Source organism: Numida meleagris, chromosome 2 (assembly GCF_002078875.1).
Source record: "Numida meleagris isolate 19003 breed g44 Domestic line chromosome 2, NumMel1.0, whole genome shotgun sequence".
Classification (NCBI taxonomy): domain Eukaryota; kingdom Metazoa; phylum Chordata; class Aves; order Galliformes; family Numididae; genus Numida; species Numida meleagris.
This window is the reverse complement of record NC_034410.1, coordinates 20,998,276-21,025,131: the sequence shown is the minus strand read 5'-3', so window position 1 is coordinate 21,025,131 and position 26,856 is coordinate 20,998,276. Positions and strand designations below refer to the sequence as shown.

The window sequence follows — 26,856 nt, the reverse complement described above, 5'->3', positions numbered from 1 at the left end:
TTGTGATATGAGAACCAAATCAACATTCATATGCTGTCAGCCAGAATTTGGACTTAAAATTTACCATTGAGCTCTCAGTAAAAAGGTAGATTTTCTCCTCAGATATGTGATTGAACACTGAATTTTTTTTTAATTCTGTTTTTTTTTTTTTTTTTCCTCTGGAGCCGTGGTGTAATCGTTAGGGCTAGTTTAAATAGCTAGAAACACCAAAAACTTCTTTTATTGTAGGTAACTTTTGAGTCTGGCTAGAGCAAGAATGGTGATGAGAATCTTGCCCTTGGAATAATGGATGAACGATGGGATTTGGATGTATAGCAGGAGGTGTGGCTGCATTCAGGTGTGGTGCAAATAAGGCTGGGATATATGCAGTATGTGGCAGTATGGGGAAGTTCAGTGGGGAAGGGTGAATAGGGGTGGTGGAGACCAAGTGTAACGGGTGACCCGTCAGCAGGGCAGGGTGGGTGGGAATGAGGGCAGGTGCTAATGGAGAAAGTGATATAGGGGCAAAATGTGCCTGAGAGAGGGGATGGAGGTGTGCCATGGAGAGATGGCTGCCATGGGGGTGTACAGATGCTGAGACAGCAAAGCGTTGCAGCAGTGTATGGTGTATGGTGGTGACTGTTGCATTCTGCTGAACAGGGATGGCAGGAACTGCTGGTGTTGCAGAGAAGGCAGCTGGTCCTGGGGCAGGCAAAACTTGCAGGTGTTTTGCCAGGAGTTGATTCTGCATATGCTGCTGGGCTTGCAGCTGCAGCAACCTGTATTTGTCTACTTCCTCTGGTGAGAACATTATAGGCTGCTGCATTAAAGGAGGGGAGATGGATTTACTGTACACTTCCTGGTTGTTTACTGTGTCATTGTACTTCTGCATAGCGTTATCACAAAGAGAGTCTGAACTTCCTTCTGCCCGGTTCGAGTCCATGTTTACATCATGTAGTTCTTCTTTGGTCTCTGTTGAATTAGCAACAACAGAATATCTTTTAGAGGGAAAAGCACCAGGGAAATCATTTGGTACTGGGTCACAGCTTTGTATAAAGGGTTGTACTTCACTAATGAAGAGATTGGATTGTTCCTTTATTGCTGTGTTCCTTTTTGTGCTCGGGTTCTGATAGCCTGTTCCTATTTGAATGATGTCTTTAAAAAGACAATGATCATAATCCGTGCCTGTTGAAAGAGCAACATTAGTTATCTCTGAAGCGTCACATTCGTTTTTCTTCACATTACTTTCCAATGAACTTTCATTTTGCCCTACATCATTTTCACCAATGCTTAGCAGTTTCTCCGGCAAGGGTAACACTGCTGTGTCATCTACTGATGACAAAAACTGAAGTGCAAAGTGACTTTGTGACAGATCCTTTATCTCTATATCAGAAGTGTTTGAAAATCTCTCTGAATCGTGCATTTGTTCCTGGATTTTCTTGGATTGCACCCTTTCTAACAGTAACTTGGCTGTCAGTGACTTTCTTCTTCCACATACATCTTTTGCTGAGGTTTCTGAAGAGCAAGTAGCAAAGTTTTTTGACTGGCTATCTACATTCAGACATTCATAATCTGCAATTTCAGCTTTTCCTGTTTTGGTGTTAGAATCTCTTTCTGCATCCTCTCTTGTTTTGTTCTCATAGTTGTCAGTTTCTTTTGAGAAAGACCCAACACTGCTGCCTGTTGATATTCTGCTGCAAGATGATCGATCACTGCTTCTTGAATCTGTGGTGGAAGAACTTTTGGGGTCACTGTAGCTTCTACTTCTACTGTGCACTTTGCCAAAAAGCTGGTGTCTACATCTGCTCTGTTTAGACCCATTTCTGTGCTGTAAAACTTTATGTCTTGAACATTTTTTATATTTAATTGTGCCCTTCTGTGTGCAGTTTCTACTTCTGTGACATCTAGCATGGCAAAGATAATCCTTATCTGCATCATCAGAAGTGAAAATACAGTTGTGCTTTCTGTGTTTACATTTGTGCCTTTCAGCTGTCTTGGTTTTTCTTTTGCAACAAAAAAGCAAATGATTTCTGCTGTGATTGTTCAGTGTGGGACTGGAGGAACTGCTCATGTAGCTACTTGTGCTGCTAACCGAAGTATCAGAATAACTAGAATGTCTGTCAGAGGAAGATTTTTGAGGAGATAGGAATCTCCAACATCTTGTGTAACTTTCACATCCTTCATTTTCTGCATGCCTGGTATTCAAACCAGATTTATAACTAAGGAAACTTCCACCAGAATCTTTTCCACTGTCGCTTATATCACTGCTACAGCTGGCCACATTCTGAATGGATCTGCAGCCATTCTGGGTTTTGTGTTTTTCCTCAGAATAAATTAAATCACACTTTTCAGCGTTAGACTTTTTAATCCTGGCCATAAAAGCAGAAAACAAAATGCTTTCATTTCTTATGCTCTGTTTTTTTCTTTCACAGCTGTGGAATTGATGCCTTAAAGATCTTTTCACTGTTGTTGTATGAAGACCTTTTTCCGTCATAGAATCCTTTTGTGACACATCAAGGTAAGCAGGCACTTTGGGTATATTTTCATTCAAATAATCTGAAATGTATTTTTGACCATTTTTGTTCATCTCTTTCTCTATGTCTGACTCAGCTTTTTGCTTGTCCTTTCTTGAATTTGGGGAACCTTTCATCTTCTTTGGTTTCAACAACTGATTATCTTGTTCATTTGACACTTGCTTGTGTTTTATTAAACCTGAGGCTTCATTTTCATCCGCAGTCTTATTTATAGAGTGCTCTTTATAGCCTTCTTTGCTTGTTTCATGCTGTTTACCATCTCTGTGATTTAAAGAGAGTCTGAAGTCAAAATACAGTGGATTACAGCCATATGAAATACAGGGCTCAGTTTTTGTAAACAAAAGTAATTCTGTTGGCCACTGCAGAGCAGTGCTGCCATCCTTGCTCACTACGTGGAGGAAAGGCAATGCCTGGGGCTTAGACTCTTTAACCACTGTCTCCCTTGGAAGCATTTCCATATTCTTGATTTTGATTTCTGAAGCCTCAAAAGATCTTTCTCTCTTTATCACCCTAGGACAGTCATTAATGTTGCTTGCACATGTCAGCTCAGGTGCTGGCTGTTGGGATTGCTCAGAGAGATGTGCGTTCCTGTGCTTGTAGGTATCTGGCTCTATACAGAAACTGCTAGCTTGGCATGAAGGTGAAATGAGAGTTTCCAACAATTGCTCAGACACATTCAATTTGCTCTCTTGCTCTGTTTCTCTTACTGAACCTGAAAAATCCAAATTTGAGAACTGCATTTTGACTTTGGAAAGTGAAGGATGAGCAGTGACTTTTTCTTCTATTTCTCTAACACTACATTTATCATTTTCTTTTAACGTTTTAAGTTTCACAGTTCCATGACTTGATGCACTGTTATCCAAATCCATTTGGTCTTGTGGAATTGGTGACCCTTTATCCAGACTTGCTTTTACATCCTCTTCCAAATGTAGACCAGAACGACAGCTCTCAAGAGCTTGCTTTGTTTTATGGTTGGGGGATTCACTATAATCATTTCCTTCTTCAGAGTTCTCACTGAATACTGATGCTGAGGATTCAAGCTTCAAAGGGACTTTTTTAGAGAATGAAAAAGACACTCCTGCTCTTTGAGAAGCATTGGTGCCATCTGGGAACACTTGTGAGACTTGATTTCCAAGTATGTGGAGTCTTTCAGTAGGTGACTGGTGCCTGCTTATGATAAGCTGCTGCTTTTCTAGTACGCTGCTGGAGAAACCTTGTCCTGTACTTGTGGTGGTGCTTTGAGATTTGGCTGTGACCTTGCCACCTTTGTACAGGAAAAATCCACCTGGTGATTGCTGCTTTTCCACAACTAATCTGGGGGCTTTAAGTGTTGGTCCACTTCCAGTGATGCTGTAAGAAAACAAATTAAAACATGACTGAATTAATTAAGTAACCAAGTTAAAACAGAACTCACACGACAGTACCTGTCTGGTAAGGAAAAGTGTTACTTATAGACACTTCCTCTGATAACATCTGCAGAATCACTCTTTAACGGAAAAGGCAACACTCTGCTTGATTTGTGTGTCTGTGTAGGTATGATTTTTTTGATGAGCAAGTTGTATTTTACCTTTATATTATTCCACAATAAATTATTTTGTGAAATATTCAAGGAAATAATAATGCTAAGACTATCTCCAAGCATTGATGGGGGAAAGGTCAAAAGGTGGAGTTCCATTAATATTAATGGCACCCTCAACACTCTCATTATCACTACCATTTGACTTTGTCATGTTTTCTCCTCCTGTACTCTCTTCCAACTAATTACATTTTCCTTTTTCCCCAAAATCTCAGATGTTAAATCTGCGGTTTACTTTTCTTACACTTAAATAAAAAATAAATCAACCTATTCTAAGAAGAGCTTACTTAAAAAAACATGGTTAAAAAAGCAATTCTTGATTGCTTTTAATAGATGACTGGCTGAATGGAGTGATTGGAGTAACTACTGTTTTTTTTCCATTAAAGATGAGATGTATATAGCCATGTTATTCCAAGTAATATTTAAACATGCATTTCATTAGATACGTTATTTACATTTGCTATCAAAACCATACTACAATACACTATCATGAAAGAAATTTGGAACCATCATCAGTGAACAATTTGATTAAAAATTAGAAAATATTTTCATCAAATGTAAGTAAATTGCAACTTCCAGATCTGCATAGAAGTTATCTATAAATAGTCTGGCGTGTTTTAGAAATGCTGTGAAAAGCATTGATCTCCAGCAGTGGGAGCAACATAAAGACTCCCTGGGGTAGGTTCACCTCAGAATATGAGATTATGCATGCGTTTCTGAGAATAAATTTGCATTTGCCACAAATTTAGCATCAGGGGATACAAATCCATCTCTATTTGTAGATCAAGAAGAAATTCTGTCTTGTACAAAGTGTATAAAGAGATCCTTTGCTAAGTCCCCTTGGAATAGCAAAATAAAGGTGTTTTTTCAAATTTTCTGTGCACCAGATTAACAGTAATTTTGTTGTCAAATTTTATTAGCATGTTGTAAGGAACTCTGTTGGAATGTGAGACACGTTACTTGGGGACATTAACAGCGGTTTGCACGTGCAGACTTTTCTTAGGAAGACTGACTTTCTGTCTTGCCTGAACAACTAGGAGTGTGACCCCTCAGCTAAGATCATGTCTCAGCTGTCCCTACCCCATCTGTTATTACCAACAGGAAGAGCAAATGTTGTCTTTCCAGGCTCTCTGTAATCAATTATAGACTCCTAGTTCTTTGTATAAGCAGACTCAGTTCCCTTCCTGTCTCATTTAGACCTTCCTATTACTACTGACCTTATCAGTCTATCTGAAACTACATCTTCAAATATATGGACATAAAGGCATCTTCCCTCAGGCTGTTACTTTTCTTTCCATAGATTTGTATGAAAATGGAGTTGTAACCATAAAAGTGATACATTAGCAATAAACTGTTATATTTCAGCAGAAATTTCAAAAGCAATTACATTGGCCAAAATGAGTTTATAATAAACACTGAATTTTATTATTTCTAAGGTACTGTAAGCTTGATATGAATTTAAAAGGATGCTAGTTTAATTATCTACTTAACCCATTATGGTCATAGATTAACGTAAGAAATTGGTCTAGTAGAAATCTACTGAAGCATTCAGTGTCATTAAACAAAGGAGATTTCTCAAATGTGAAGCTTTATTAGTGTAAACTTCATACTGTATCTTGGTATTCATCAATAGAACTAACACTACTGGGTTAATTAACTAAGTTAATTACTTGTTTTTCATTTGTATAATGATACTTCCATTAGTCTACAGGAAAAAAACGGCAATAATAATCTCAATATACTGAAAGTAATGAAAATGATTCACAGACTAGGCACACATTTGCTAAAAAGTGTTTTTCCTCTCACATTAACTTACTATAAAATAATAAAACAGTAATACTTATCTACTCAGGTCAGTTTTAATAAAATAAAATGGTGATATAAAATCATCTTCAAACCACTCAGTTCAGAAGAGATTAGATTAACTGGTTACAGGAGAGAAAAACACAAGCCTTCAAATTGCAAGTAATTAATTCAGGGACTTTCAATTTTATGGTTTGTGGAACAGGAACATTAGGAGTTGGGGATAGCTGAAAACAGGTTACAATAAATGCAATGTCTGTCCATTACAGAGTATAGGAGTAAAAATTTGAAGATTTCTTCTGGGATTGAGGAAAGTGGGTATTAAAATGTAGTATAAATTTTAAATACTTGCCATTCTGACTGTTTCCGTAACTCTGCGAGCTGGTGGAGCCGCTTGAGTGCTTTTTCCTGTTTCTTCTCATCTTTCCATGACTTTGAAGCCACATTTCGAGCAAATTCCCTTTGTTTTAAATCTTTCAATCTCTGTTTGAAAAGAGCAAAAAGAGAAAGGATTTAATATGTAAACAGCGGGTGCATTACCTCTTACTCAATTTGCTTTTTGCTGAAGTTAGTATATAAAAGGGCAGTAAGAATATACTTAAAATGTTATCATCCTAAGAAGAGATTGAAAATGTTATTTTTGCTTAACAAAACACTATGATTGGGCCATCACTACTCAGCTCATTTATAACCTTATATAAATGAAACCTTTTTGTTACAGATTTTAATACTGAAATATATTTGTCTTATGCATGCACAAATCTTCTGTTGTGTACAAATACATACATAAAATCAGCCTCCATTTAATTCATTTAGAATATTCTGTCGAATCCAGTCAGTGGAATTTAACCTATATTCTGGAATAAAGGTGAGCTTTTGAGTGTAACTGATTGTACAGATCTCAAAACTTGCAGATGTATGGATGTATTTGTCTGTTTGTTTTGTAGCTTTTAAGGACATGTGTTATTCAAAGGGAAGAACTAGTGTCTGAAAGATTTTATCAGGAAACTCTTTCATGGTTATATTCAGAACTTTTCTGAATCTTCTCATACATCTTTAAATCAGATAATTCATATTGGAGAAAGAAAAATGATTTGCCAATATTTATTTATTACATAGTTTTCTGGTGCTGATAGTGTAAGACAAAGTAAAGAAGACACAATACAGAAAGTGTCAAAAATATCCTCTTCAAAGAAGTGGTGCTATCTTGGCTTTGAGTTCACTGTGCTCTCCAGGGCTCAGTGAGCTGTACCCAATCTTATTACCCTGGAACATGCAGTTCCCTGTTAAGGTCCATGTTCCAATGCTCCATAGCCGAAATTCCTTGCTCCACTCATGACCTCCTGTGCTGTGGTGCTCAGGGAAGGGAGGTTTTTATGTCAGAAGCGAGCTCTTGTGCATTCAGACACATCTGCTAACTAGAACCCTTGAGGACCAGGACGGAGATGTGAACCCCTGAGTGTAGCAAGGCCCCGCAGAGGGATCTGGATAGGCTGGACTGATTGGCCTTGGAAATAAATGGTTGCTCCACCATTTACAGCTTTTTCCTTTCCCCCTCCCTGTCCATTTGCCACTTGCCCAGTCAGTCACACAGCATTCAGTTTCCTCAACTGCATTGCCTGCACTTTACAATGAAGTAGTTCAAAATGTGAGACAACATTAGTTTTGGTCCAAGGAAAAAAATTGATTTTAGTAATATGTTAAAGCCAAAGCTATAAAGTAAATCAGAGAATCTTTCTAGAAGATATCCACAGTTTCTGTCACCTTTCATATCTACGAGTGTTAAGATATTTAAGGAGTAAAGATTCTAATCTCCGTGAAAAAAAAAGAAAAACAACCAATACAAGGAGCCCTTTGCCTTATTAGCATCTTCCATGTGAAGAAAGGGCAAAGAAATACACTTAAGAAATGTCCGTTAGTGCTGCTTGCTGTGTTTTAGCTGTCACCATGAGCTGTTCTGTATCACACATAAAGCATTCATGAGGAAAAACAGAAACAGTTACTACCTGTCAAGAAAACAGAACAATGTGAAAGCTAGTACTATGGAGTGTGGGTACTGCAAAGCAATGCCCTTTCACTTCTTTGACAGTTAGGATGATAATCAACAAAGCAAATGGACCAACACTAAGAATAGAAGTCCTACTGGTATTTTTTGCTGTCTAATGGTATATAGCATGTGTCAAGGAAGAAGAGAGAAGAATACAAAAAATGTAGGTAAGCATAGCTGAGAACTCATCAGTTGGAGATGAAATCCAAGAAATCAAAAGCATCTGCAGTCTGAGCAGAGAAAGGTCTCTCCCTGCACATGCCCTCATCAAAGCAAAAAAGCTTCACTGCCAGAGCTCCGGTTAGGAATTGTAATGAATTTTGTCATTATGTTGGATAGACCATGGGACTACCCGCTGAACCTGCAAAAGCCACAGTTTTCCTCACTAATAACGTGTGCCAGCCTCCTGACAGGCACACAAATATCTTTCACAGGTGGTGAACAAAAGCATGCAGCTGAGCTGGTACCTGAATGACAACCCTTGAGCTTAGCAGGTGTGCCTGAAAATTAACATAGCTTTACACGGTAATTGCATTTTCCATGTAATAGGGTACTTAACTGGGCATCCAAATACAGGCATGTGTCATAAAATAGATTTATCTAATTGCAACTATGTGTTCTGTCCTTCACCTGCTACAAATTTCATCGCTGTGGAATTATATTTCATTTTTAGACTCATGTTCTATTCTTTCTCTGTTTTTCATGTAAATGTGCATGTGGACACTGCTATATCTAAAAGTAACCCATCTTTTTTTTTTTTTTTTTTGTAAAAACCCACACACAATATTAAAGGACCACAAAGTAATATTCTCTGTCATAGAGTGACTTGCTTATATAATTGGGTCTGAGTCATGTTGGCTCATCTATCTAAGTCCCACTCAAAAATTGCTGAATATGTTTTTTCCTCCTGAATTCCGATATGATTCATCAGCAGACTCAAATTAGTCAGTGGAGTTCCATCTTCACTACCTACCTTTGCTAGATACTTTGCTTACCAAATACCCTACCCATACTTCAGCAATTTCTGCAAATTCTTAGTTTACCTATTTATTTTTTTAATTGTTGCTTCATTGTTGCTTCACACTTTCAACAACTGTTGCTATTTTAAATTGTTGCTTCGCACTTATCACTGGCTGCAATTGCAGTGCTGAGTTTACTTTCTTTCCAGACTTATGGCCCTGATTGCTCTTCCTCCATGTGAGGGGGAGAATTTTTATGGATTGCCATTCATCTGATCAAATTTGGATGCCTGTGGCAGTTTTTTAGATTTTCTAACAGCTACTGAAGAAAAAATAAGCCCTTTTAGGGACATAATCGCCTCATCTTAAAGCACCTGTCTAAAACAAGTGGGATAAAGTGAAATGTAAAAGTAACTCTTTCTTTTCAATGGATGCAGATGGCATTAATGGTGACTATCTCAGACAGACAGCTTTTGATAGACAGAGGAAGAATGTGCTGTTGGTACATAGTCGTTGCTACAGATACTATTCATGTCTACAAGTTCAGTAAAAGACTACTTTTTATTAGTGTACTTTCTGCAAATATAGAAGAAAGTTGAGGAAGACATTTGGGACTTTAATATAAACCACTGAAAAGATAAGGTTTTTATAATCTGCACTTCAAGGTGATTCATTTGATAGGGGATACACAGAAAAAAAAGCGACGAGAGTATGCTCATTAAAGAGCACAAATACATTGAGAAGCTTAAAGAAGATGCGCACGGTCCTGATTTCTTGGCCATTTCTTTGCCACATTTTTCACCCCTCTTTCTCAAGGAGGTCTTTGGTTCAAGAACCTTTTTTTCTACATTTCTCTTATGCACTTTCTCACAATTTGAGGACCAGAGGGAACACACTATGGGAGAACTTTTCAGAATTCTGCTGGAAGTCATGTTCAACTTCTTATAGAGATCTACGTGGAATTCTCAGAATACCTCTACTTCAGCTACTGGAGCAAATAGGTGTCGCTGCAAGTACATTTAGAAAAAGCTCTCTTCTTCTTCACAGTGGTGTAACTACTTTGATTTAAATAGAAGGCAGCTTTGGAAGAAATTTGTTAAAATTTCACTCATTAAATCAGAAAATGTCAGGTCAGTATGAGTTAAATGACTTTTTCCACTTACATTCAGGTTTTTTTTCAGAATATCCTTCACACTCAACGCCTCCCACAAAATATTCATTACTATAAGGCACTGCAGCCCCAGATAAAAATGTAGTATGCTCTTCTGGTTACTTTGGTCATCATTAGGTTTTTGTGGCCTGTCGTATGTAAATAACATTTTCTGAATCTAAGTCCATAAACTAATATATGTGTTTGAGTGCATGATTGGCTTCACTTTGCTGAAAAGTTCCTTGAGTTCTAATCAAATTCACCACAGAAAGGTCAAATGAGAAAAAAGGATGGAATATGCTTTTCAGTAATTATTGTCTTGCCTGTAACCCTAACATTGGAACCATGTATATTATTTGTAAATTGAATTTACACTGCAAACCATAACGTGAGAATGATAAAGTTCATGGCTGATGCTTACAGTGCTCCAAGTGAAACAGGAAACAGCAATGGAGAAATTTGCTTTACTGTGGTAAACTCCTAAAAATAAATGTGAAAGGCTGTTAGATACAAGGATTTACAATGAGATATGAAACTCAAAAATTGCCTGACAAATTTTCATATGTTTTACACATAATTATTTACAGATCACTTTGAATTGTGTGGTAATAACCGTTTTTTGGAGTAGATTTTATTATAGCCAATCTTTACAGGGTCAATATTTTTTAGCAGGAGTGAATGAGAAAATTGTTGCTTTTGGGAATGTAATGATAGTATGAGGGGGAAAATGCCAGTCCCTAGACATGCCCTACAATATCCAACCATCTACGAATAAGTTGTTGATCATAGATCCAATTAAAAGGGTAAATTACAAGTAGGTGTTTGGAGGACTTATTTTCACATTTCTTCATAGAATCTGCCCCTAAATCGTTATGGAGAGATCTGATATTGTGCAATGGGTCTTGGTACCAGACAAGTACCAGGTCTTGGCAACAAGAGCTACTGCTTATCTGTGTCTTTTTTTTTTTTTTTTTTTTTGTCGGGTGTGGAGTTGGGATGGTTGGGAAGCTTCTTACTGTTCAGCCACATATTCATACTGTTCATCGAGTATTCTTGCTAATTATACTGATTTCACCCACAGCCAAAATTATGAGTTTGCGCTAATGAAATTCAGGGTACGTTTGTATGGCACATGAGAAATTACTAAGTACAGTTAAAACAGATGGATCTCAGGGGCCATTTCTGCATAGGAGAGGACAGAACAGGCACTGTGGCAGTAGTTCACTCATTTGAAGGCCTGAGCTATTTGTGGGTTCAGCATATGCTCTGCTTGACCACCCCCATTTATATCATTTCCAATGAATTTGTTGTCATATGCTCCAGCAAGCTGGCTGTGTACTGCACGATTCAATTAGACACATTCAGTGCCATTTTGGAACACAGAGTAATTTACCTATTAAAAGTAACATGTTTGAAAGGTAAGAATCTTGGGACAGACCTATTTCTTCACTGTATGTTCATGCACAACCTGCCTCATTGATATCTCTGGTACTGATTTTTAGCCACAGAAAATTGATAGTTTATATATTTTATTTCTTTTTCTTTCTCATTTAAACAGCTCAAAGAGAAAAAAACAAAACAAAACAAAAATAAACCCTGGTATTACAGATGCCATGCAAGACTTTCTCCTATCGAAACTTTCAGTACTTCTTGTAAGCTTACTTCAAAAATGCTTAAGCCTTCTCCACATCTTTTTGACGCTTGCCTCACTGTTTAATTTTTCCTTATTCTAATTGTGGCAGCAAAATACAAAATTGCCTACATTTAAGTTTCAATTATCCAATTATCTAATTAACTAAATTGAAATTTAGTTAATTAGAACTAAAAGGCAGTTCTAATTAATGGCTTCAGAATACCTTCAGTGTGGTCATCAGACTTTCAGAGTTTACAAAAATCTCTGATATCTTATGAAACACATCCTTTTACCATGATAATATTTTCCAAATAAAGAAATGAAGACAAAGAGAGATGGAGTAATTTATGAAAAGAACAAGGAAGAGGCCAAATCATCAACCACAAATATATATTTAATTAGCACACCTCACTCATTACAAGCCCACTGAAGCAAGAGGAAAGATGACATCTAAATTAAACCTAAATTTGATTTACCTGTGTCATCTGTTGATTCTTAGCAACCGTGATAGTGATCAGTTCCGTGAGGGAACTATCATAAAGCATCAAAGAAATCCATTACAAAACATTTTGCTATGCCCATAGCTTACCTAAAGGAAAGTCGAATCAGCAAGACACTACATAGTAGCTTTGGACCGCTGTGCTAGAGAACTCATCACTAAAAGGAGTCATTTTAATACGTATTTGAGATAAATGTAGTTTTTGTGATAGGTACCTTGCACTGTACTTTAGATAAAAATTTATTTGGTCAGGGCAAAGAGTGAAAAACTACATGCATGAAGAATATTAAAACTAGATATAAGCCAAAGCATCATCAAATGTTTCAAAGAAGTAGAATATTGCTTTTTCTAATAGGAAGTAATAGCTATCCATAAAAAACCTTTTAGGTTGTTTTACTTGTTAAATCAAATGCAAAACATTCTCTATCTTCTACTTACTTAAAGAAGACAGATCTCTTCTGGAGTAGGAGTGTTAAAGATAACCAGAAACCTGGCTAGAGTACTATAACAAAACAGCTGATCAGAGAAAAGGAAGTTTAATAAATGACATCTGCATGTAATATTTTTCAATAAAAAAGACAGCAAATGACTTTCATAGTCATCTGACTGAAACTTCTCAATAACACAAGAGTGAGAACATCCTGATTTCCTACTTTTTAACAGATAAATCGACAAAATCTATTTTACATAAAACAAATTAAATGAAATTAATTATATAATCATTCTTTAATACTTTATGGAGCGCTGTTTCAGTCATGCCAGCATTTTCCCTGGCACTGATGTCAGCATGATGAATTTTCTTGTTTATTCTCTTTAAATACTAACATGGTTTCTAGCTTGATGTAACTTCCTCTAGTGCTCTGAGACTTATTAAGAATCAACATTAATGAACAGGAGAATTTATGGCCATCTCTTCCATAACATTAAGTGTAGGTTACCTGAATCTGCTGGTATAAAAATATTTAGGTTTAGATTATGCTGTTTAATATTCTTTCTAGCTGCTTCTAGAGTGGTACTTCGCAATCATCATAAACATCATAAATGTGACTAAATCATCTGGCTTTTCCCCAAGTATAGAACAGAAAACTGTATTAAATAGTCTTTTTTACATCACTGCTGACAAGTAACTCATTTCTTTTTGGATCAGAAGATTCTTTATGTCTTCAATATGCTTTCAAAAACCTTCTTGCCCTCACCTCTGATGACTACAAATTTTCCTTTTGCTCTTTTTACTTCCTCTATCACTTTTTTCCAATTTCTTCACTCCTGATTTATGATCTTTACTATCCATTTTTCGTTTCTCCCCTTTATTATAAATTTAAGCCACAGAGAATTGACTTTCCTTCTAAACAAGATTAGCTGTTTATAACCTATTTGGTCTTTTCTCAGTTGTGGGATTTTGGTTCTTAAACCATCTGCCAAATGCGCTTTAAAATTTCCAAAGTCTCTCTCACATCTTTCCATTTTAATTCCTTCTTCCAACTGATTTGATCATCCTTTTCGCCATCATTAAACTATCTTACTTAAACAGGTTTATGTTACTAAATACATACAATCTGATCAGTTTTTCCTGTATACCTGTGTTGATCATCATGATACTAATAACTTGTATGTTAAAGGTCTACTTTATAGAGCCTCATAATATGGATGAATCTAGACACAGTTTAAAGCATTTTTTTGCTACTCAAGACAAAGGGAGGCCCACAGGGGCAGCAAATTCAAAAGGATTATCTGTTAATTTTAATTTCCTCATGCACGGGACTGGAATAGCACTTTATGTTCCAGTCTTTGGTTTATTTACAGGAGGAGATAAACAGATGTCCCATTTGTTTTCAAGGTTAATTCACTCCTGCCACAGCCTGGTTTAGCCTTTGATTATCTGAGACAATCTTCTGAGAACACATTTCAGTAAATTATGAAATTTACTGATTAAAAAATTGATATTTTGATCATATATTATTTTTTTATTTCTTTTTCAATTCTGTCTCACATAATTATTTATTTAATTTTAGTGTTATTTCTTCCCTCTACATGACCTATCCATCTCATTTCCCAGTTCATCAGCATTTCCCACTGAAACCACAAAAGCAATAAGGTGCTTCCTAAGCAAAGTGAGTGTGTCAAGGAGAAAGATGACCGAACTGTGCAGAGTAAAAGATGCCCTAATTTTCCATTTTGTAAAGGCAAAAATATTTTGGTCTATCTAGCACACTTTTTCTTGCCACTTACTTAAAATATTGTTTATTTGAAATCTGTTATTTGTATTTGGTCCCCTTGAACAAATTGCTGTTGCAACCTGCTGTGTCTGGGGCTTTCACTAAGACAGGGAGCTAAAAGCTCACACACAGTCAAATGTGTGTCTCAGTCCACTGGTGTGTAACAGATCACTGAGCTGCAACTTTATGAACTTCCATTTTGATTCCAAAATTTAAAGTTAATTTAATACTGCTCTAGAAAATGATCCCTTGAAAGCGAGTGGAAATGAGCACCTTGCATATTTTTGGAGCTAATGGAAGGCAGTATTTAATGTCCCCCTTTTCTCTCTTACCTGTGCTCTAGACTCTATCTCATTGTACTCACTCTTAAATAATGCTGTAAATGAACACTTACTTTTCCATGTAGACATGGAAAGGTTTTAATATTATAAAGCTGAATTATCACTCACTGCTTCTAAATTACTTATGCCTCTTTTCAAATTCTCTGTCACTTGACATAAGCAATTTTTTGAGCAGGCTTTATTTTATTATTTGCTCTCAGCAAAGTTTTATTGCTGTAAAATTTGAAGTTGATCTTTTATTTACATCATTGCTTCTTATTCTAGTACTCTACTACAGCCCTGAATTTGAGTTATTTCTTTTATAAAAGTATGGTTGTACATTTGTGTACTCAAATGGAATAGCAATGCTCTTTAAATATGCACCATCTCAGAGAAAACACAGTGATAGGAGTTGTATATTCCTTGTCCTAAGTGACTCAAATGCAGACAAGAAGTAGGGCAACTGGATCATATTTTATTTTAGTTTTTGAAAAAGATTATATTGTTTTTCCAGGTATTAGCGATTTAGTTTTTAAAAGACCTTGTTCAGCTTGATGAAATCTACAAATAAATAAGAAATTATATAAAAAATGATTTTCATTTCCTAGAAATAACAGAAAATCACTGTAGTAATTATTGTACCCTTCCTGTATGCCCCAAGCTTAGATTTATTGGCCTATGTTTTGCATGTGTGCAGGTCCAATTTTATGATTGTTTTCAAATCATAGGCTAGAATCTTCATTTCCTATTTTAACCAAGCATGGGGACATTATGCTGTGCTAAATTCCAAAATGGGAAGAAAATCAAAATCTGACATGGGCTATTGAGAGCCATAATTATATAGAATCATAGAATGTTTTGGGTTGGAAGGGACCTTTAAGACCATTCAGTTCCAACTCCCCTGCTATAGGCAGGGACGCCTCCCTGTAGACCAGGCTGCTCCAGGCCCCAGCCAGCCTGGCCTTGAATGCTTCCAGGGAGGAAGCATTCACAACCCCACTGAGCAACCTGAAATATGAATGAATGGAATGCCTGCTGTATCATAGGCTCAAATGATATGAAAAGCATTAGAAGACTGGATTTTTCTTTGAAATAAAGAACAAGATGACAGTAGTCTGAATATACTGAGTTTCTTCAAAAAGGCAAAAAATATAGTGTACCTTTTAGGCAAAATTTCAGAGAAAAATATTAACTGTGATTTAATAAATTGTTTTCTTTTACCCTTAAACATATTACTTTACCCAGTAATTCCTCTGCTGATTGTGAACTGTTCCTGCACACAGTCTGATTGTTATTTAAGTCTGGAGATCCACGCCAGACTCACAATAAAGGCAATAAGTTATATCACTTCTTTTGGATATGATTAATTGCCTTGCTGAAATCTCACAGATCATAAAGGAAAAGTGTAAATACAGAACAATGGAGTGTTGCACTTCTTGCACTTTTGTTTTCCGTATACATCGGTGTTTAGAAGTTTTTGTTTTGAAGGGAGAAAAGCCAAGAATCCTTGTACATGCTAAGGTTTGTAAACTAGCAGAGAAACGTATACATAGAATGACTCCTACAGGATTCCAAGGGGCTTGTGTCAATTCATTCATATTTACGCATTTGTTTAAAGAATCAGAATTTCTCCTTTGAGGAAATTTCACCATTTGAGATTTCTTTACCTTTTTGTCTTACTGGGAGAAGTAAAGTTTTGAAAACTTACTAAAAATAAAAGTTTAGAATGTCTCCAAGTGACTTGATGTGAATTCATCTAAATAACAATGAAACACAGAGCTTTAAAGATACACCTTTCATCATGCTGATTTTAACTCAGGATCAGTAAACGTAATGTGTGCTTACGTTACAATTGGTATTTTAAAATATTTTGAAAGTTGCACTGTTGAAACAGTGTATTTCAGTCTTTCTGAATGATTTCACCATTTGAAACTTGATGTAAATCTTTCCAAAGAAAAATATTTCTGAATATCTCACATTCCCACAAAAACATTCTGCTTTAAAAATAGTGTTTTCTGATGGAAGAACTGTTTGGTAGTTAACTTTGTTGTATGAAAACATTCATTTTTTTTTGTGGTCACATCACCCGTGATAATATATTTCTTTGATATTCACATGAATATCATCTGTATTTCTCTAGATATTCTCCTGCAATTTAATCTGAGAGGGTATTTAAAGTGCCCTCATCTTTCTAATGGCTCCTGGTGGAGCCTAATTATTATGAAATTGCTAAAGCAGTGAAATGATAATTAGTCTGGGTTACTTGCTTTATTTTTCCCTTGGAGACACATTAAAAGATGTTAATTAATGCTTTTAACTAAGAAAAGGTAATAAATTACTAATCCCACCATCTTTATTGCTATCTTGGTGATGAACAGAAATATTTCTGGTTTACTTTTAAATATTTGTTTTTGTTATAAATGCCCCTTAAAGACATACAAGGTACATCGTACATTTCCTCAAACACAAACATTGTTGATTTGCATGACTTTAATGCTCCACAGGAATCAATTATGCAGCTAAATTCTTGCACATTAATTACTGCATGGAAGGTACAGATGGTCAAAAATGAACAGAACTATAATAGATACAGATTCTAAACAGATGTTCATAGGGCTATATATACCTTTGTGGTCACCAGTAGTATTAGAAGAAATGCTCTTTTTCCAGAAAGATACGAATAAGAAAGCATTGTTTAAAAGTTATACAGAAGATAATAATAACATAATTTTTCTGCAAATATCTGGTGGTAGAACTTTTTACTTGCTTAATATTTTGAAAAGGCTGACCATGGCAGAAAATTGGCCCAGGTTTACTGAGGATTTGTTGTAACCTGCACAAGTTCTTTAATCTTGTAAAATACTATGTCATTCTACAAGGCACTCCACAAATATGAATGTAAGTACTTGTGAACAGAGAACAATCAAACACAATCATAGCATCTGGTAGTTCTTTCTTCCTATCACCTTCTAGAGCCTGACCTTAAATGATGCCAGTTATTCCAGATCCACTGATTTCACACACAAGTGTGCATGCACTAATGTACACATACATAAAATCTGCAAAGTATATGGCCTACGAACAACACTACCAGCCATTCATCAGTCTTTTGAAGCTGACACAGGAAATATACTGTAAATCTCTGTCCAGATTTGCTTAATCATTAAAAGCGAACTGAAATTCATAGAACTGCTCAGGTTGGAAAGGTTGGAAAAGACCCCCAGGATCATCAAGTCCAACCTCAAAATGTTGAAAAAATGGTTGCCCAAAAATGGTTGTTACTATTTAGTGTGCAGTCATGGTTTTTTTCCCCCTAATAAGTCTTTTCCTTCAGATTCCTTGTTTATTCCAATAAACCTTCCGTTATACTGCATCAACCATTCCTCCTGCCTGAATAACTAGTTATAAAACTTGAGCAATTAAAAAGTGTACCCTCTGAGAGGAAGGGAAAGGACACCTAATATTCTCTATCCAGCATTCTGGTTATTGCTATGTCTTAAATGCCAAAATCTGATAATAAACTTCTGTAATTCCTTATATAATGAAATACTTAAGAAATATCTTACAGTCATTGGACCATCGTTAACAACTATGAAATTAAGTGTCCCATGGGTTCTTTTCCAATTTAAAGAGGGTTAAATTGCTAATTTACATGCTAATTAGCATTCATTCTAAAGAACACCAAATGTAATTCCACAGCATCTAGCATTTAACAATTTAGCTTATCTAGGCGTTAAATTTAAAAGCAACTCTGTGTTATTTGTAGTAGTTTCCAGTGACATTTCTTTGGAATCTGTTGCCTCAAGTAACCCCCAGTTGCCAAAGTGTGCTCAGCGGTATTTAATAATGCTGCTTCTCATGCACTGGAGCTACTCTGGTACATGCACTGTCTGTACTGTGCAATTGAAGCATCTCTATGCAGCATAGCTAAAAATTCAAGCCTCCTCACATAACATTTAAGAAAACAATGCATGATATCATGAACTAAGCATTTGTTTTAAGATCACCTTAAACTGGTAAAATAAACGCTCTTAATACAGTGATGTAATCATATCGTTTACATCCTTACATCCTACTTTTGCTCATATGCTGTACATTAACCTAGCTTAAATTCTGATGTCATAGAATCATAGAATGGCCTGGGTTGAAAAGGACCTCAAAGATCATCTAGTCTCAACCCCCCTGCTGTGTGCAGGGTCACTAAACACTAGACCAGGCTGCCCAGAGCCACGTCCAGCCTTGCCTTGAATGCCTCCAGGGACAGAGCATCCACAACATCCTTGGGCAACCTGTTCCAGTGCGTGGAACAGGTTGTGAAAAGTGAGTGAAAAACTTCCTCCTAATATCTAACTTAAATTTCCCCTGTCTCAGTTTAAAACCATTCCCCCTTGTCCTATTGCTATCCACCCATGCACAGTTGTATCCCCTCCTGTTTATACGCTCCTTTCAAGTATTGGAAGGCCACAATGAGGTCTCCCCAGAGCCTACTCTTCTCCAAGCTAAACAAGCCCAGTTCCCTCAACCTTTCTTCATAGGAGAGGTGCTCCAGCTCTCATCTTGTCATCCTGTATTGCTTCATGCTGCCTTTATTTACATCAGCTTCTGCGATGTGACACAACCTGATTGCCTGTTTCACTTCGTCACAGCTTCAGCGTATCAACGATGCTGGATTGCAAGTGCTTTGAAACAAAACAGACGTGATGTGGACATGCTTTTAGAAAGGCAGCATTTCTCTATTTCTGAATAACAGAAAGAAATTTCCAGGCCAATGAAATAGAGTAGTTTGGTCTTATATTATCTATCAGTGATAGAAGATGGAAATGTATTACAGTAACATCATTATACATTTTATTCTATTTTTTCAGTCTCCAGTGATTTATGATATCATGTAAGATTTCTGTATTCTTTTCAATATATAAAGTAACATTTTGTGCCAATACAACATCTGTGGTATTTTTGTTAAAGGAATTACCTTTCAAAATGGCAGCTAATTTTCTTGTATCATACCTGGTTGATTTGCTCAGTTCCTCTGCTTTAACTGGAATGGCTTCAATGTACGTGGTTGACCTTGAATGTCTCCTTCTGTGCTTTACTGTTATTCCCCTTTATTGATGGATTATTTATTCAGACATTTGTTCTTATTTTTCTCATCTCCCTTCCCCCCCTTTTTTTTGTACACACCTTTCATTTTATCTTCCAATTCCAGAGCAATACTTCCATGCCATTACTTTCTCTCTTCATCCACCACACCTATTCCCATACATACTTCCTAAACCCACTTCTTCATCTCACGTTATCCATTCTCTTATAGCCATCAGCTTTGCCCCTTGAACAAGATAGATTAACTCTTTCAGTATAGTCCATCTTTAGCAATGAGTCAGAGAGTTTTCCTTAAGGAAAACAACATGCAATTCCATGAATAAAGATCGTATTAAAGAACATTTGCATGAAAGTATCAACTAAGGTTAACCACACATTATGTTCTAATTATTCTATTTATGTTCTAATTTATTAAAGCTGGGAATCCAGAAAGAAAATTTCAACTCAAGCTCTGAAAGCAACAGAAATTGGGTCTTAAAATACAAAGTGTTTGGAAACCTTAGTAATAGGAATCACAGCCAGTTCTGTATTTAACCATCCAATAAAAACTATAGGGCAATCCAGTTCGTAATCAAAACTAATTTAAGAAGAAATGTTTAAAAGTATTTAATTCACAAGAATAAATTCTGAAAGAATGAGATGAACATGTTAAGACAATCATGGGAAAAGTGTGAGAAAATGAGAACTAGTCAGTAAGAAATTATCAAAATCTCTCTCTTCAAGAAGTTACAGGAGGAGTGAAGTCATTTTGGGGAGGATGAACAAGAGCACAAAATGTAAAATCAGTGTATGATGAAAAGCTTAGAATGTGTGAAGCTACAACAGAATTAGAGCAAAAATCACTGGTTTCAGAACGAGCAAGAGAACAGTTTCTCTAAGGCAGAAAGATACTGAAATGATACAGTAGACTATAGAAATGATTTGTTTCCTTTTAGTTTTGGTTTTCATATGAGAGAAAACAAGACGTATCCCAGAAGTGTACAGTGCGTGCGTAGTAGAACAATGAATAAAATAACTATTAGATAGTTAGGAATTCTTCTGCTCCAAAAGCAAAGGATTCTTGAGAAAATAAATATTGTGATGAAAAAAGTGTCTGACAAGGTGTATGTATCCACAGATGATCATTGTAAGTATGACTCTACTGGAGATAGTTAAAACATAAACTGGAAATAGGCTTGCTGAACTCTAAAAATAAATTGGTATTTCACTGAAATGAAAGAATAAAGTGTAGGAAAATCTGAGCAACTGTTGACCATATTGAATCATACTTTCAGCATTTGATTTCAGAAGCATCTGAGATACTTATGGTCAATGTTCTGGAGATGAAAAAAATAAATAATAACTTTAATCTCTATAATCCCTCTCATAAAACATCTAGTTTTGCTTCATTGTATACATTTGAACAGTTTTGTTTAATTTTGTGAGGCTGCTTATAGGCATACAGCTAAGAACATTCACTGTTATTTCCAGGACTGGGCCTAATTTTACACTCTCCAAATTACACAGACAAAATCACTTGTTTGTGTTGGTTCCTTTTGATCACAAACTACCACATACACAAAATCTCTTTCTCATTTCAAGTCTACTTATAAACCAGCTGAGTGAATCTAACATCATATCTCTGTTTCTCTTGCTCTGCTCCAGATCTTCAACTTTTAATGCAAATATGGTTCTGTCTTTCTTAAGAGTGTTGTGACAAATGTGAAAATTTAATTTAAAATATGCATGCATTTCTTAACAAGCATCAATCTAAGCTGTTTTTTTTTTTTTTTTGTAAATTTAGAGGTTATTTTCTGAGGAGGAGCTGGAGGATGCGGACTTTAAGTGCACAACCTGGCCTTAAAATTGTAGTACAAGATGAACAATTGGCCCAGCTATATCTCAAGGGAAAAAAGAAGAAATTACACACACGTATGTTCTCAAGTGCTTTCATGCTGAGGCAGATCTTTCTCTTTTGGTTAGTATATTCTGACAACTAAATACATGCTACTTTGTCTGAAAAAAGGTTTATGGATGTTGCTATGTTTGCCTTTGCTCCCAGATCCTAAGGTGAAAGCTCTAAGCTACTTCCAAACCAATCTTTGCTCCAGGTGAAAATTGTTGGGTAATAAGAGATGTGTACCCAAGAGCCAAAATAAGAGATTTTCCTCCAATAAACATATACACCCTGGGAAAAAAACCACCCTAAAGATGAACGAACAAAATCTCAGTATTACACTAATTCCTGGAGCTTTCTCTGTGTTTACTTATCTGTGCATTTTGTAGGTGTTAGAGGCAAGGCTAGCTAAAATGTAAGCATATTTACTAGTTTTGATGTTTAACAGTAGCTAAATCTCTGTCTGAATTACAGTTTAAATCCACAAGCACAATAAAGGCTTACTGGCAAGTGCCTATAGCTGTACACACTAAATCAGACTTTCATGCAAAAAATACACTCAAGTGCTAGTATGCACGGATTTAAATACTAAGATAAAGGTATGTACATGTGAACTAGTGTAGACTTTAACTTCTGTTTGTTTACAGAACGATCAAATTCAGATTTTTTTTTTCATCCAAGCGAATGTGATTAGCTGTATGTCTAAACTTTGACAACAAACTAAAAGACCTGTTTTGTCATCAGAAACCCCAAGATGGCAATACAGCCTTGTTTTTCTTTGCTGCTTATTTCTACTATTATTATTATCATAATTATTTTATTGCAGTACACGGAACAGATCTGTGATTTTCTCCTTTGCTGATATCAGAAATCTTTGCTGATTACTGAGGATTATTTATACAAAAATGGAAAGCTCCCAGTACTTTGACATTAAGTGAATGAATGAATGCTATGAATGACCTGGAGGTACTAAAAGAGTGCATTTAATAATATTAACCAAATATATATCTCTACCCAAGTTTGGTTTCCTTTTACAGAAGCAAGTGACTTAACAACCCTGTTAAAATAATCTGTACTTAGCTATTGTTTGTGGCTCAATGTGTAACATAAATTTTAATATAAGTATTATATTTACAAGAAGCAGACTATATTGAAGATCTACACAATAATAACTTTGGAACTAATTCACACCAGAATTACTGTATTTTCCTGTGTTCGGATAATTTATGTAGAGGCAAGGTAATCAGTTCTGATCCAGTCAACTTCTCTGGGGGAGAACACCATATGCAAGTGAGAACAAGCATTGTTGCAGCTGCTATGATGCTTAGATGAGAAGATATTGCAGATTTACCAAATGCACTACTGCCCACGACTGCTGCTCAGGAGTTTATAAAGTAATAGATTTCACAATAAAGGAAAATCACAAAGGAAGAAAGCTATCTATGTGCTGGGTTAGTGAGACATGCATGCAAAGGGCTATATGGCAATGTGAGAAGGAGGGATGCACCTGAGAGTGCTCTCATTCTTGCCCCAGTTTTTGGAGAGCACTGGGCTTAACAATAGAGAGCTCAGGTAAAGCTGGGTGAGAGCACAGGCTTCCACTTAAATAGAGATTCTGAGTTCACTTTATCCAGCCTTGCACTGAGATAAATTATTTTCCTATAATAAGTAATATCTATCTGTGAGAAATGATTATGGTGTAGTACAGCAGGAAAGATGCTGACAACACTAAGACTAATGCTGTCAAGACAATTAAAGAAATAAGAGCTGTTTAATACTCAGTCAAAAGTATTAAATTACATTTAAATCATATTATACCTCTCTAGGATCATTTTAGTGCTAGAAGACAATGAAAATAGAGGCACAGATGATCTTGAAGTACTACTGATTCAGAAATTTTTCTGTATACGTGTATATATATTTGCATATACATATGCAGTATTTGCATATATTTGCATGTAAGTAGTGTGCAGAGGAAGAAAGTATCTCCGAGAGTACTGCATGAGAATAACTTAACCCAGCAGAAGCCTGGCTGCACAAACAAGGCCAAACTGATTTTGTAATGTCTTATAGTCTTCTGAGGCTTGGGAAGGCAATGGTTATTATACCAAACGAGAGGTCCAAAATTCAGTGCTTTCTGCTGTAGAATTGGTTGCAGTCATAGCTAAAAAATGAATCACAAAATTAATTTTATAAAATCGTAATACTGGGAGATTAAAATCATAAGTCTTTGAATAAAATCTGTTTCCTCTGGAATATCCTTTTTTCTGTCTTCATATCTTCTCTAAACAGCATTGCCAGTTTAATCCAGATTTCTAAGTAGCAGCGTTTAGAAGGTAAATCACAAGGGGGGAATGGGACTATACTATATTGTTACTGAGCTATAAAGAGTCTCTCATTTTACTTAATCTCCATTAGAGAAATTTTGCTCAGAACTTATCCATGTAGACAACTAATGGTTCCCTCAAATTTCTGCTGGGAAACAGAAAGGAGAACGAAAGTTTTCTGATGGCTACTACACTTCCCAGAACAAACATTTTGAAGTCAAGATAACTAAAATCACATGAAGCCATAAATTAACTCCTCTCTGAAGATTAGCTTGATAAAGTAAGAATAATATAGGTTTTTCTGTGGCTAACCATGAATGTCAGAAGAAACACAGCATCCATGCTATTCCTAGAGGCAAGGTTCCAAAACTTGGCTGAGCAGTCAAGAAGTGAGGAGGGAGATGAGACCGAATTACCCAGTCACATCAGGAGGATAGCTAGCTAATCCTGCACTAGCTTGAGCTGCTGAACTACATCTGAAAGGGCAGGATGGGGTGAGCTGGTACTGCCAGTTGATAGTCTGTATGTGTCGTGCATTTCCATGAGACGCTGAGTTCACAGTACCATCAGTCTGGCAGGTTTTAAAGCTCTGAATTTACCTACAAATTAAAGAAAGTTTAATTGCTTAAACATTCTGTTTTATAATGGAAGATTCCAAAACCTCTGCTGCAACAAACCAAACGTAGATGGTGCATCAAGAAGGCTGTTTTATTTTGCATACCTCTGCAGAGGGTGTAGAGAAGAGGGAGGGGTAAAAATTGATTCATTTGAATTCAGATGCATCTCTGACAAGTAGAAAATTGGCTGAAGGTTGAAAAATTATTTGTGCAGCAAATGAGGATTTATACGGATTAGAGTCAAATGCTTAGGATCTGGAAATGTTTTGTATTATTAGAACCATTTTTACAGATTAATTAATGGAGTTGTGATGTAAGGAATTGCTTTAGGTTTAATAAATAAATACATTAGGTGAATCTGTCTGTGGTTTGAGAGTGATGGGCCAGAAGAGCCCTATGGACATCCAAATCTGGGGTAGTTGGATTCAGCAGGATGGTTTGTCATGGTGCGTGGGCAGTTCATTCATTTAGTGCTGCAATAGGCGTACACAGAAAATTCCAGGATGATTTACATCCTCTATAATACTACAAAGAACAATAAGATTGCTTATAGTGAGAGCAAGGAATTCTGCCTTTAGCGCTGTTTGTTGTCCTCGGCATTTATTATTTCTCATTCTCTGGAAGAAATACCTGCAGCTTCCAAATGATTCATAGATTTTCAAGGTAGCCCCTGACCTCCATGTACCCAGAAGTGTGATCACCCAGGAGACATTAATGCCTTGGTAACTTCAATGTGCACAAATGCGTAAGGACTTGAACTGTGTAACACATGTAAGAGTGAGGAGAAAAACAGTAAATAAGGTGCATCTAGGGAAACCTGCTACGCTTCTAACTTCTCACATGCTACTTCATAACATATGGTAAGTTACATGAGAAGTTCAGTTCATTCCTGAACTTTGCAAATGAGTTTTGTAGAGCTCTGGAATGCTTGCAAGAATTAATCACATTTTTCTTCCACAGTCAGCTAGAGTATATTTTTTGCTAAAATCAGAGGAAAACTGGGATGCAGGCAGCAAGAGATAATTATAGGCATACATTAGTATGGAACACCTACCACATACAGAACTGATTAAGTAGGTTCAAAAATGATAACAAATAATTATCTGTTATATTTTTCCAACAATCTAATGTCTTTTTTTTTTCCAAGAGTAGCAGTCATTTTGTTCTGCATGCAAAGCAAAATATACTCTATCCTGAGAAACATTATGAGACATAGATTTTAACTTCATTTGAACACATGCTTAAAAAAATACATAATACATACAGCATCATCATAGAATCATAGAATCATAGAATTAGCTAGGTTGGAAAAGACCTACAAGATCACTTAGTCCAACCATCCACCTACCACCAACAATCCCACTAAACTATGTCTCCCAACGCTATATCTAAACACCTCCAGGGACGGTGACTCAACCACCTCCCTGGGCAGCCCGTTCCAGCGCCTGACCACTCTTTCAGAAAAGTAGTATTTCCTAATGTCCAGCCTAAATCTCCCCTGGTGCAACTTGAAGCCATTCCCCCTCGTCCTGTCACTAGTTACAAGAGAGAAGAGGCCGACCCCCAGCTCACTACAACCATATCACGATCATAATCATATGCCTTCTGAAACCAAAAGAGGGACCTAGATATTTGAGGAGATGTTTCCTCACCCCCCTCTTACCTTCCTGTTTATAAGTTCACATTTAAATCTATTTCAATATTGGTATTGAGCAGCTATCTAAAAATACAGTGATCCTTGAAAGAGGCACAGACTGGGGAGAAGATTAAAATGATAAATATTTTACATTTGATTTTGATGAAAAATAACATGTTAGCATCACATGTTGACTTGTTATTTACTTTAGTGAATTTAGAAATCCCCCAAAATCAGGAAGGATAGAAGACGGGAGGCTGTAACACAGACAGACAAGTGTCAGGTTTACCTGCTTGTGAGCATGGTCATAAGAATTGATGTGGTTGTCAAATTCCTGGTGTTTGTGGTACTGCTTGTCACACAGTTCACAGTAGAAGTTAGCCTTCACATCCTCCAGAGCCTTGGCTGCAGCTTTCTCCTTCTCAGCATAGTCCTGAAAGGCAGAAGCAAAGGGAGACATAGATCGTGAGCTCACAATGTTTTTGTCATCCACACTAAAAACACCAGAAACTGGACCTGCAAGCTCACCAGACTTCGAGTATCAAAGTACACACTAAAAAGGTTTTATTCTCAAGTTGGATTGA

General features: G+C 36.3%; 1 protein-coding gene across 1 annotated transcript; it reads right to left on the bottom strand.

The window, feature by feature from the left end:
* Nucleotides 185–26,856, bottom strand: ZNF804B (zinc finger protein 804B). The gene is made up of 4 exons (XM_021385423.1): nt 26,562–26,856; nt 6,241–6,375; nt 2,427–3,889; nt 185–2,348 (listed from the first exon to the last, which is right to left on the bottom strand). The coding sequence occupies exons 1-4, from the start codon at nt 26,730–26,732 to the stop codon at nt 185–187; spliced, it is 3,933 nt and encodes a 1,310-aa protein (XP_021241098.1). The 5' UTR covers nt 26,733–26,856.